This window comes from Coregonus clupeaformis, chromosome 7 (genome assembly GCF_020615455.1).
Source record: "Coregonus clupeaformis isolate EN_2021a chromosome 7, ASM2061545v1, whole genome shotgun sequence".
In the NCBI taxonomy this organism is placed as follows: Eukaryota; Metazoa; Chordata; class Actinopteri; order Salmoniformes; family Salmonidae; genus Coregonus; species Coregonus clupeaformis.
This window is the reverse complement of record NC_059198.1, coordinates 42,580,104-42,591,073: the sequence shown is the minus strand read 5'-3', so window position 1 is coordinate 42,591,073 and position 10,970 is coordinate 42,580,104. Positions and strand designations below refer to the sequence as shown.

The 10,970-nt window shown below is 42.8% G+C and overlaps 1 protein-coding gene across 4 annotated transcripts; it reads left to right on the top strand.

The window, feature by feature from the left end:
- The first annotated feature begins 1,050 nt into the window (after positions 1-1,050).
- LOC121569220 (translocon-associated protein subunit alpha) lies at positions 1,051-8,886 on the top strand. 4 transcript variants are annotated; one of them, XM_041880001.2, is made up of 9 exons: positions 1,051-1,212; positions 4,125-4,243; positions 4,334-4,430; positions 4,773-5,035; positions 5,404-5,480; positions 5,631-5,709; positions 6,469-6,562; positions 7,088-7,102; positions 7,543-8,886. In XM_041880001.2, the coding sequence occupies exons 1-9, from the start codon at positions 1,143-1,145 to the stop codon at positions 7,608-7,610; spliced, it is 882 nt and encodes a 293-aa protein (XP_041735935.1). In that variant the 5' UTR covers positions 1,051-1,142; the 3' UTR covers positions 7,611-8,886. The 4 variants fall into 4 exon arrangements, with proteins under 4 accessions (XP_041735935.1, XP_041735937.1, XP_041735938.1 ...); XM_041880002.2 differs by having other exon boundaries at positions 1,053-1,212; positions 4,334-4,424; XM_041880003.2 differs by lacking the exon at positions 7,088-7,102.
- Positions 8,887-10,970: the final 2,084 nt, after the last annotated feature.

The following is a 10,970-nucleotide window of genomic DNA, read 5'->3' as shown; positions in this document are numbered from 1 at the left end:
AAAACATTGAAAGGAGTAGAGATAGAAGATGAAGTGGAATATGGGATTGAGGATGATCAGAAAGGGGCTGGCTCCATGCACTGAAGTCAGAATGGAGGAAGAAGCAGAAGAACATGAGGAGGCTGCATTTATTGAAGAGGACTGTTGAGGTCTGCATGCCTATTCATTCATCCATTATCCATCCATTCATACTGTACATTTGAGCAAATTATCCATCTCTGATTACATCCTTTTTCGCCATAGGCTGTTGAAGTTGACGACAGCTGTGAAACACTGTGACTGCAGAAATAACTGTTTTTGAAGACATGCAGAGAAAGATGTGTTCTTGACTCATTGGTTCTGCTTTGAACAACATTTTACTTCACTTCCACTTTACAACATTTGTATGGGCTATAAAAGTTAAGTTACACATATATATGCATAGTGTACTTTGATAGGAAATGTAATGTATTATTTTTGTAATATAAAATGTAGGCTTAAAAAATAACGATATCCAATCAATAAGCACTTTCTCTCACAAAAAGTCAGGTTAAATGCAGGCAAATCCTTCAGATTTGATGACCTAGCCAGAGATACTTTTAAGAAGATCGGGAAACATTGGAATTGAATTAACGCCCACTGTATACGTTGCCCGTACTTTGTCAATGGCCGCGCGGTGCATTCTGGATACACTCCGATAAGGAGATCACAAAAGCCCAACATGAGCACGAATTACGTGAACAAGAAGCTCAACATTACACATATTTTTCACGATTTGAGATAATTAACTTGTCATCTGTAATATCGTATAGCTTTGAAATCGTGATATTATATACTATCGAGGGAAATAGGCAGGTTTCTCGACTCATACCCTGACTTTTACAAAGGATTGGGTGACGAGTAGTTTAACAACCACGTGACGCTGTATAACAACGTGAACGCGATTGGTCGACAGTCTGCTGGCTGGGCGTTATATTTTGTCCCATAACCCTGGGATTCTTTTCTCCTCATTTTCTAATATCTCTGACGTGGCATGTATATTTTGAATCTAGAACGCGACCCGGATGTGGACATGCGCATTTCAATTTAGCAGTCGGAAGGAACTGGAAGATTAAGGGAAGCGACGTTTCACCAGGAAGGAGGCTTACGGATTTCACTTCAAAATGATAACATTTCTACCTAAACTAATTTTGCTGGTATTACTAGCTTTCCCGGCAACGATTGTCATGAAAGGTGAGTCTATCGAACTGGACTTAGGTTAACTAGCTGAAGAGAAACAGCCTTGGCCATCAGTCACAGTTAGCTAGCTACAGTAGCTAGTTAAGTTAGCTTTAATGGAAGGCCACTCCATGCTCATGTGCAAATTTATATTTTCTGCTAGTACGACATTGTAGTTACTGTCCATGTCAATTAATAGTTTTATTGATGTTGATACTGGCTACACGTTTTAGTAACTATTCATTGCAAATGTTATATAATAGTGAGTCTTGCTTAGCCATAATAGTGTGGTAACTAGCGTTACCTAGCTAGACTGACGTGTCCTTCTTTCCAGCCAACTTGCTTTCTAGAACCGTACCGTAATTAAGAATCGATTTACGTTTAGTATTTGGCTGTTTTGTCTTCCAGAGCCATTTCGCCTTTAAACAGAACATGTAAGGTCGTTGGACTGTAAGGAGTAACGTTAGGCTCCTTTAGTCCATTATTGGGCTAGGGAGAATCAACCTCAGGAGTCCATGGAAAATAAGAGCACCTCCTCCCAACTGCTCACTGCACTGAGGCTAGGAAACACTGTCACCACAGATAAATGTACAATAATCGAGAATTTCAACAAGCATTTTGCTATGGCTGGCCATGCTTTCCACCTGGCTACCACTACCCCAGCCACCAGCTCTGCAACCTCAGCTGCAACGTGCCCATGCCCCCCCCGGCTTCTCCTTCACACAAATTCAGACAGCTGATGTTCTAAAAGAGCTGAAAAATCTGGACCCCTACAAATCAGCTGGGCTAGACAATCTGGACCCTTTCTTTCTAAAATTAGCAGCCGAAATTGTCGCAACCCCTATTACTAGCCTGTTCAACCTCTCTTTCGTAATGTCTGAGATCCCCAGAGATTGGAAAGCTGCCGCGGTCATCCCCCTCTTCAAAGGGGGTGACACTCTAGATCCAAACTGTTACAGACCTATATCCATCCTGCCCTGCCTTTCGAAAGTATTTGAAAGCCAAGTTAACAAACAGATCACCGTCCATTTCGAATCCCACCGTACCTTCTCCGCTATGCAATCCGGTTTCCGAGCTGGTCATGGGTGCACCTCAGCCATGCTCAAGGTCCTAAACGATATTATAACCGCGATAGATAAAATACAGTACTGCGCAGCCGTCTTCATTGACCTGGCCAAGGCTTTCGACTCTGTCAACCACCTCATTCTTATTGGCAGACTAAATAGCCTTGGTTTCTCTAATGACTGCCTCGCCTGGTTCACCAACTACTTCTCAGATAGAGTTCAATGTGTCAAATCAGAGGGCCTGTTGTCTGGACCTCTGGCCGTCTCTATGGGGGTGCCACAGGGTTCAAATCTCAGGCCGACTCTATTCTCTGTGTATATCAATGATGTCACTCTTGCTGCTGGTGACGCTCGGATCCACCTCTATGCGGACGACACCATTTTGTATATATCTGGCCCTTCATTGGACACTGTTAACAAACCTCCAAACAAGCTTCAACGCCATACAACACTCCTTCCGTAGCCTCCAACTGCTCTTAAACACTAGTAAAACTAAATGCATGCTCTTCAATCGAACGCTGCTTGCACCCGCCCACCCGACTACAATCACTACTCACGGCGGGTCTGACATAGAGAATGTGGACAACTACAAATACCTAGGTGTCTGGTTAGACTGTACACTCTCCTTCCAGACTCACATTAAGCATCTCCAATCAAAAGTTAGATCTAGAATCGGCTTCCTATTTCGCAACAAAGCCTCCTTCACTCATGCTGCCAAACATGCCCTCGTAAAACTGACTATCCTAATGATCCTTGACTTTGGCGATGTCATTTACAAAATAGCCTCCAACACTCTACTCAGCAAATTGGATGTAATCTATCACAGTGCCATCTGTTTTGTCACCAAAGCCCCATATACTACTCACCACTGTGACCTGTACGCTCTTGTTGGCTGGCCCTCACTACATATTCGTCGCCAAACCCATTGGCTCCAGGTCATCTATAAATCACTGCTAGGCAAATCCCAGTCTTATCTTAGCTCACTGGTCACCATAGCAACACCCACCCGTAGTCTGCGCTCCAGCAGGTATATCTCACTGATCATCCCCAAAGCAACACCTCCTTTGGCTGCCATTCCTTCCAGTTCTCTGCTGCCAATGACTGGAACGAACTGCAAAAATCTCTGAAGCTGGAGACTCTTATCTCCCTCACTAACTTTAAGCGTCAGTTGTCAGAGCAGCTTACCAATCACTGCACCTGTACACAGCCATTCTGAAATTAGCCCACCCAACTACCTCATCCCCATATTGTTATTTATTTTGCTAATTTGCACCCCAGTATCTCTATTTGCACATCATATTTTGCACATCTATCATTCCAGTGTTAATACGAAATTGTAACTATTTGCACTATGGCCTATTTATTGCCTTACCTCCATAACTTACTACATTTGCACACACTGTATATATATTTTCTGTTGTATTTTTGACTTTATGTTTTGTTTACCCCATATGTAACTCTGTTGTTTTTATCACACTGCTTTGCTTTATCTTGGCCAGGTCGCAGTTGTAAATGAGAACTTGTTCTCAACTGGCTTACCTGGTTAAATACAAAAAAACTTGGCCACAGAAGCCCTCTATTGTTGGCAATCATATCAGTGTTTTGCTTAGAAGCTTGCAATATGAAACAGTAATTTAAACATTAAATGACGTTTGTTAGGCCTAGGGCCTGTGACTGTAATGAATACAATATTTGTTCAAACTCAGTTTTAATCCCTTGATACGATATTAGCTATGTAACTAAGCGCCCTGGTGTGAACATAATAATAATAATAGGTTTCATTTTGACTCCTACTAGCACAAGTTTTCCAAAAATTCGATTTGGTGAGATTTTAATCAATGTACTTCCTCACAATCAATCCAGGGCCATTGGTGGCAGCCCAGGATGCTACTGAGGATGAGGAGGCAGCTGATGAAGATGATGTTGATGTGAACACAGAGGATGACGAGGCCGAAGTTGAAGATGATGAAAACACGGAATTGGTAAGAGATTAGGCTACTTTTGGCTACCTCCTTAAATGCCTCCTGACATTTTTCATTTAAAAAAATCTTTGTCTAATTTTTATATTTTAGATAGAAGAAAAAGAAGAGGAAGAAGCCATAGGAGGAGAAGTGAATGCCTCCCCCAATGCTGACACCACCATCCTCTTTGTCAAGGGAGACGGTAGGGGTACGGGCGCAGATTGGGGCTCGTCTCAACATATCTATCTGCATGTTGAATTTGCACTTCATTTTTGTCATTATGATTGTTTTGAACAGTGTTTTTTCACTTTAATTCTAAGACTATGATTTGTATTTGGAGATGGATTTACTTAGCTACGATGCTTAGGCTATAATATGTAGTTTCAACCTCTTTATTTGAGTGCATTTATTGCACTGAACAAGTGTCTGCTGAATGACTTGAATTAAAAGGAATTCTTCATATTCTGACAAGCCCCGGGATGCTTCAAATTCACCACCACGCCACCACTCATATTCTTTTATTGCTCTTCCTCCTGGCGTTTGCCTCCAGACTTCCCAGCCAATGACATTGTGAAGTTCCTGATGGGCTTCACCAACAAAGGCAGTGACAACTTTGTGGTGGAGTCCCTGGATGCATCCTTCCGCTACCCACAGGACTTCCAGTTCTACATCCAGAACTTCACAGCCCTGCAGCTGGGCATAGTGGTGCCAGCCGGGCGCCAGGCCACCTTCGAGTACTCCTTCATCCCCGCAGAGCCCATGGGCGGGCGCCCCTTCGGCCTGGTCATCAACCTCAACTACAAGGACAGCAACGTGAGTGGGCCTCAGCTTAGTCAGCCATTTTTTGAGTCTTTTTCACAAATAATGGCATGTCAAGAATGGTAATGGTTTTTGGTTTCTGTCTCCTTGGCAAATGTTGAGATATAACATATAGCCACTAAGCTTCTTTCATTTGGCAATTGTTTTTATATTAGGAAATGATAGTGGAAATTAGTTTAACTCATGGTGTGTGGCTGAAGTCTTCCCAGTATTTGCATGTGAGGTTAAACTTTCAGGTTAACCCGGGGAAGATAAAGGGGGATCGTAGTTCACCAACTGGAGGTGATATCTGATCCTCTCGCTCTCTCTCTTACACACCTCTCGCTCTCTCTCACACCTCTCTCTCTCTCTCTCTCTTTCAGGGTAACATGTTCCAGGATGCTGTGTTCAACCAGACAGTGACCATCACCGAGAGAGAGGACGGACTGGACGGAGAGACGTGAGTGAGGCCAGATGGACTAGCCCTGTGTTGGAAGATATTCAGAAGGGCTAAATGAAGCCACTATTGGAGATGGCTGCCAAACCGCCATACCAGAGTCCTGTGGTGGTGCAGAGCGTGTTAACTCTTCTCTCTCTTCTGTATCCTAAGGATCTTCATGTATGTGTTCCTGTCTGGTCTGGGCCTGCTGGTGGTGGTAGGCCTTCATCAGCTGCTGGAGTCCAGAAAGGTAAAGCTACAACGCCCACGCCACCGGACGCAGAAGATGGAAAGAGAATGAATTAAGCATATCATTCCTTTATTTATGTGTGTGCTTTCCTATTTTTTTCGAGAATGATACGAAGACTGAAAGAGAGAAATTTACTTTTGATAGCTTTGCTGAGGCAATGCACTATGACAAGATTTGCGTAGAATATTCAGCACTAAGCGACACCTACTGCAGAGATGATGGTAGATAGCAGTCCAGAGAGAAATGAATTAGGAGATGCCTGTTCATATTCAACGGTGGGATTCTCTCAGTTCAGATGATTGTCAGTGTGTTGTTAGTTGACGCTGATGTTCTTCTTTCAGGTTGAGCACAATAAGGGCCAGAAAAGGATTTGAGATAGTACCACCGCTTTTCTGAGGAACATTGAGGTAGACAGGGAAAGAGGAGGGAGACTCAACGTGCCAATTTACGACTTTTGGGGCGAGTTCAGTTTCAGCGCTTTACTACTACTACTACTACTGGGTAAAAAATTTAAGAAAAAAGACTAGGGGAACAATGTTGAAAATGTTATGGGTGTGGCGGATCGTTTTGAGGATTGTGTGTCAATGTTGAATGGAGGAAGTTCAAGTCTCCTAACCCACACTAGAACATTTCAGAAGACTGAGGGTGGAAAGGGTTTAGGGTATACAAGATCATTTTAGTGTTTGGTTTCTGTAGAAGTCTAGTGGAAGTCAGTTTCGTTGCTTCTTCAGTTTAGCAACTCTTGTGCCCCCCGTGCAGAGGAGGAGGCCAGCTGCGAAGGTGGAGATGGGAACGTCCAGCCACAACGACGTGGACATGAGCTGGATTCCCCAAGAGACCCTCAACCAGATCAGTAAGTCCTCACCACACCACTCACTCAACATTATGCTAGCTAGTAGCCACAGGGAAGCTAGCGGTTTATGCTAGCCATTAGCCAAAGGACATTATGCTAGCTAGTAGCCACGGGGGAGCTAGCTGTTTATGCTAGCCATTAGCTCCAGGGGTGCCAGCACCTTCAACAGCTCTGCCTAGGTTGCTAACAGTGTAAAGTTAAATATGAGTCTATTTTTAATTGGGCTGCTTAAGTACATGATCAAAATCTGTTTAAGCTACAGTGTCTCATTAAATGTGTGTTTAAGAAGACAGAAGTGACACACATCCTAGCTGCTATGCCCCCTCCTTGCTATGTTCCTCTCTCTACAGCCTACAGCTTTATAACATTGCAGTGTTTCATAGATGCCTGTTGTTTTCTCTGGGGGTATTTAGCTAAAGGCTCTTGAGTTTTCTGGGTTTGGCTGGTGTTTCAAAACTACCTGTTCTCTCTCTGTGCATTGGGTCATTCACTATTTTCTCTCTCTCTTTTTCCTTGCGTCTTCAGTGCAGAGTCGGCGAGGTGAGGCTTCCATTTCTCTCAGGAGCGAGCAGTAGTAGATTAGTGGTTGAGCAAAATGCTTACGTTTCCTCTGAATCGTCAGTGAATGTAATTATCAGTGCTTCTGAATATGCAATCTCAGTCATTGGTTCATGTTAGCCTTGGGTGTAGCAGCTATGGTCACTGACTTCAATCCCTAGCCCCTACCCCGAAACACTTTTCATAGGTCTGAAAGGATCAAATGGATATAGGCAATATGGTAATAGCAACGAGGTCTATGTGGAGCTTCTACCGTATTGCTTAAACTCATCAGATTCTTACAGATCTACAAGATGCGGCTAGATTTTACACTGGGCCTATGAAAAAAGTATTTGTTGATCTGCTTATCTGATCCAAAGAGTGACGTCTAAAAAGGACATCACCTGTAAACCTTTCCTAAAACTCTCCTCTCGTTTCCCTAGACAAGGCCTCCCCCAAACGATCTCCCCGCAAGCGGACACAGAAGCGCTCGGCTGGTTCGGACGAGTGATCGGGCCCCTGCCCAGTTCTGTCAATCGCGCTTGGCACCTGACACAGCCATACCGCACCGCGCCAACCTTGCCAGCGGTGGAGGCAACAGCCTTCTCTCACCACGGAACCAAGTGCCGTCCTCTTCACAAGAGACTGGTTTCTACCACTAAACTAGACAAAACATCACAACAAACGGTCCCATTTGTTAATTATTCTCTCAAAAGAAGTGTTATCACAGAGGTGTTGTGATGATGAAACAGTTAATGAGTTTTGAGTGAGTTTTTGTGAAGATGCATGTCTTGAAGGATAGGGAGGATTGAGATGATGATGATGATGGTGGATGGGAGTGGTTGGTATTAGAGCTGGGTAAATGATAGTGGGAGATGATACACTTCGGGGTTTTTGTTCTAGTTTTGTATTTTGTTGCTACATCCTTTTCATAATTTTTCTTCTGTGGATATCTTTTGAGGCAGAATAGTGATTGTTAATTTTGGTGTCATCGGAAAGCCATGATAACACACCCCTTTTATTTGTTTAATATCAGCACATTTGGGTTTCTGCCACGTTGTGTTCCTCTGCTTGGTGGCACAGAGGAGGCTTGGCTTCATGTCTTGTTATTGGTAGTGCACTGCAATGTTCAACCATCTTTGACAATTCTGTGAACATACTGAGGATATGGTCAACTGTCTTCATTTTCCCTCAATGTGCCTTTTTTTTATTTTTTTTGGAAATTTACATTCTTCATATTCCCAAGATCGATTTACGTCAAGTACAAGTATGAATTCAGGAATATATTTTTTTTTACTTTTGTAGGACCACAATCTGGTGTACAGCACTGGTGTACAGTATATACTGGGGAATACATATGAGAGTGAACTACAAAGATAATTTATTCCTGGCTAATGGGTTTTTATATTGCATTTCTTGATTTGTCTGGGATTACTACTTGTGCATTTTAGAGCCACAGTACATTTACTACTGCACCACAGCCCATTCATAGTCATTTATGAGAGGGGCTTTGGGCTAACTGTTAGGCACTGACTCAGTTAGGCAATGAAATGGTCTCTGGACTGTCAAATTTATGGAAACAAACCATTATTATTTACTGTTTAGTATCCTTCTATTGTTCGAGTCATGACATCTTTCACTGAGCTTTTTAATGAGAATGGGTGGATCCCAAATAGATTTTTGTTCTCTGATATTGTCGCAAACTTGAACGAGTATGAAAGTGAAGTGTTCATTTTTGAGACTGGTACATGTTGATGTAGAAAACAAACATTAAAGTGGAGATGAGATGAGAATATGCTATCTTTATTTACTACAGTGTGAACTAATACATATTTTGTCTTCACTGTCAATTAAATAAGTAATTGATTAGTGTATAATTAGTAGAGGTGGTCCTCTGTAGCTCAGCTGGTAGAGCACGGCGCTTGTAACGCCAAGGTAGTGGGTTCGATCCCCGGGACCACCCATACACAAAAAAATAATAATGTATGCACGCATGACTGTAAGTCGCTTTGGATAAAAGCGTCTGCTAAATGGCATATTATATTATTATTATTATTATATAGTAGAGTAATAACTGCATAGAGGCCGGAATTCAAACAAACCGCAATGCGCTTACATTGCATTGCTCAAACATAAATAACGCTTTTGAAGTGCCGGGGATGAAGTGCCGGGGATCGAACCCAAGGTAGTGGGTTCGATCCCCGGGACCACCCATACACAAAAAAAATAATAATGTATGCACGCATGACTGTAAGTCGCTTTGGATAAAAGCGTCTGCTAAATGGCATATTATATTATTATTATTATTATTATATAGTAGAGTAATAACTGCATAGAGGCCGAATTCAAACAAACCGCAATGCGCTTACATTGCATTGCTCAAACATAAATAACGCTTTTGAAGTGCCGGGGATGAAGTGCCGGGGATCGAACCCAAGGTAGTGGGTTCGATCCCCGGGACCACCCATACACAAAAAAAATAATAATGTATGCACGCATGACTGTAAGTCGCTTTGGATAAAAGCGTCTGCTAAATGGCATATTATATTATTATATTATTATTATTATATAGTAGAGTAATAACTGCATAGAGGCCGGAATTCAAACAAACCGCAATGCGCTTACATTGCATTGCTCAAACATAAATAACCTTTAAAAAGTGCGACATCTTTGATTGTCTCCGCAAAGCATCTGAGTAGGAGTGCTCATCTAGGACACTGGTTCCCAACCTTTTCCATTCCGGGGACCACCAAATCACAGTCAAAAGCTCTTGAGGACAACCATTTGCGGAGTTGCTGAATTTTTTAACAAAATATATTTTGAGTTCAAATGTAGTCCATTATCAGTGACTATAACATATTAAAGGCTTATTATAAACTATTTTCATTGTGAAAAGTCATTAACATTAATACGCCCAGCTGTTATTCTTTTTGGAAGAAAAAATATCAACAAGAAAAAAATTGTACATTGGAGGACCTACTCTGAGGTGCTTTGTGGATACAGCACCTTTACTATTCCACTGCAGCTGGTGACTGGTCCCTGATCTTGCTTGGTTTACATCACTGTTTCCCAACTAAAGTCCTCGAGGACCCCCAACAGTACACATTTTTATTTTAACTCCAGACAAGCACACCTGATTCAACTATCATCAAGCCCTTGAGTTGAATGAGGTGTGTTCGTCAGGGGCTACAACAAAAATGTGTACTGCTGGGGGTACTTGGGGACATCACCCACTAGCCTATAACTGATGACACTGAACATTGTTACGAATTCCCTGCCGGTGACTCTTAACACACCAGCTCACAGCCCTCTCTGAGATAAACTAACTTTCTAACCTTTGCGGTAGGCTTCCCTTCCCCCGCTGGAGCCTAGCAGGCTACGGGCCATGAACTGTCCTTTCACACCTAGGGCCCTGGACTCTGGTTGGTTGCTAGGCTGGTTGTTAGGTGGCAGGGCATCTGTCAATCCTCCTGACCCTGCAGGTCACACACTTCTTCAAGTTGTGGCAGAGAGAGTGGGCTCGTTTGAGTGGTAAGGCGAAAGCAACCGACTGTAGACAAGTTTAGGTGTGAAGTCGGGGGAGGTGCATCTGCAATAGCCGAAGGTCAGACACTGATGTTTTCCAACAGCAAGGCTCAGTGCAACACCTCTGCCCTGCCCATCAACAGCAGTACTTTCTCTTTCTGGACATGTGGGATGGTGTGCCTGTATAAAGCCAGTTGTCTGGAGTATCGCTTTTGTTTATTTGATTGTCCAATAAATCCTCAAACGCTTCAGGTAAGAGAGATGGTCGTTCCACCAAATGAGTCCCTTTTGCATCCCTTTGATATTTTAAGTAGAGCCTGTTATATTAAATGAAGTGCCCTCATAT

Coding starts and splice junctions, on each gene's coding strand:
- LOC121569220 (XM_041880001.2), top strand. CDS start 1,143: ATGATAACATTTCTACCTAAACTAATTTTGCTGGTATTACTAGCTTTC. Junction 1,213..4,124: donor GGCAACGATTGTCATGAAAG/GTGAGTCTATCG, acceptor CAATCAATCCAG/GGCCATTGGTGGCAGCCCAG. Junction 4,431..4,772: donor TGTCAAGGGAGACGGTAGGG/GTACGGGCGCAG, acceptor GTTTGCCTCCAG/ACTTCCCAGCCAATGACATT.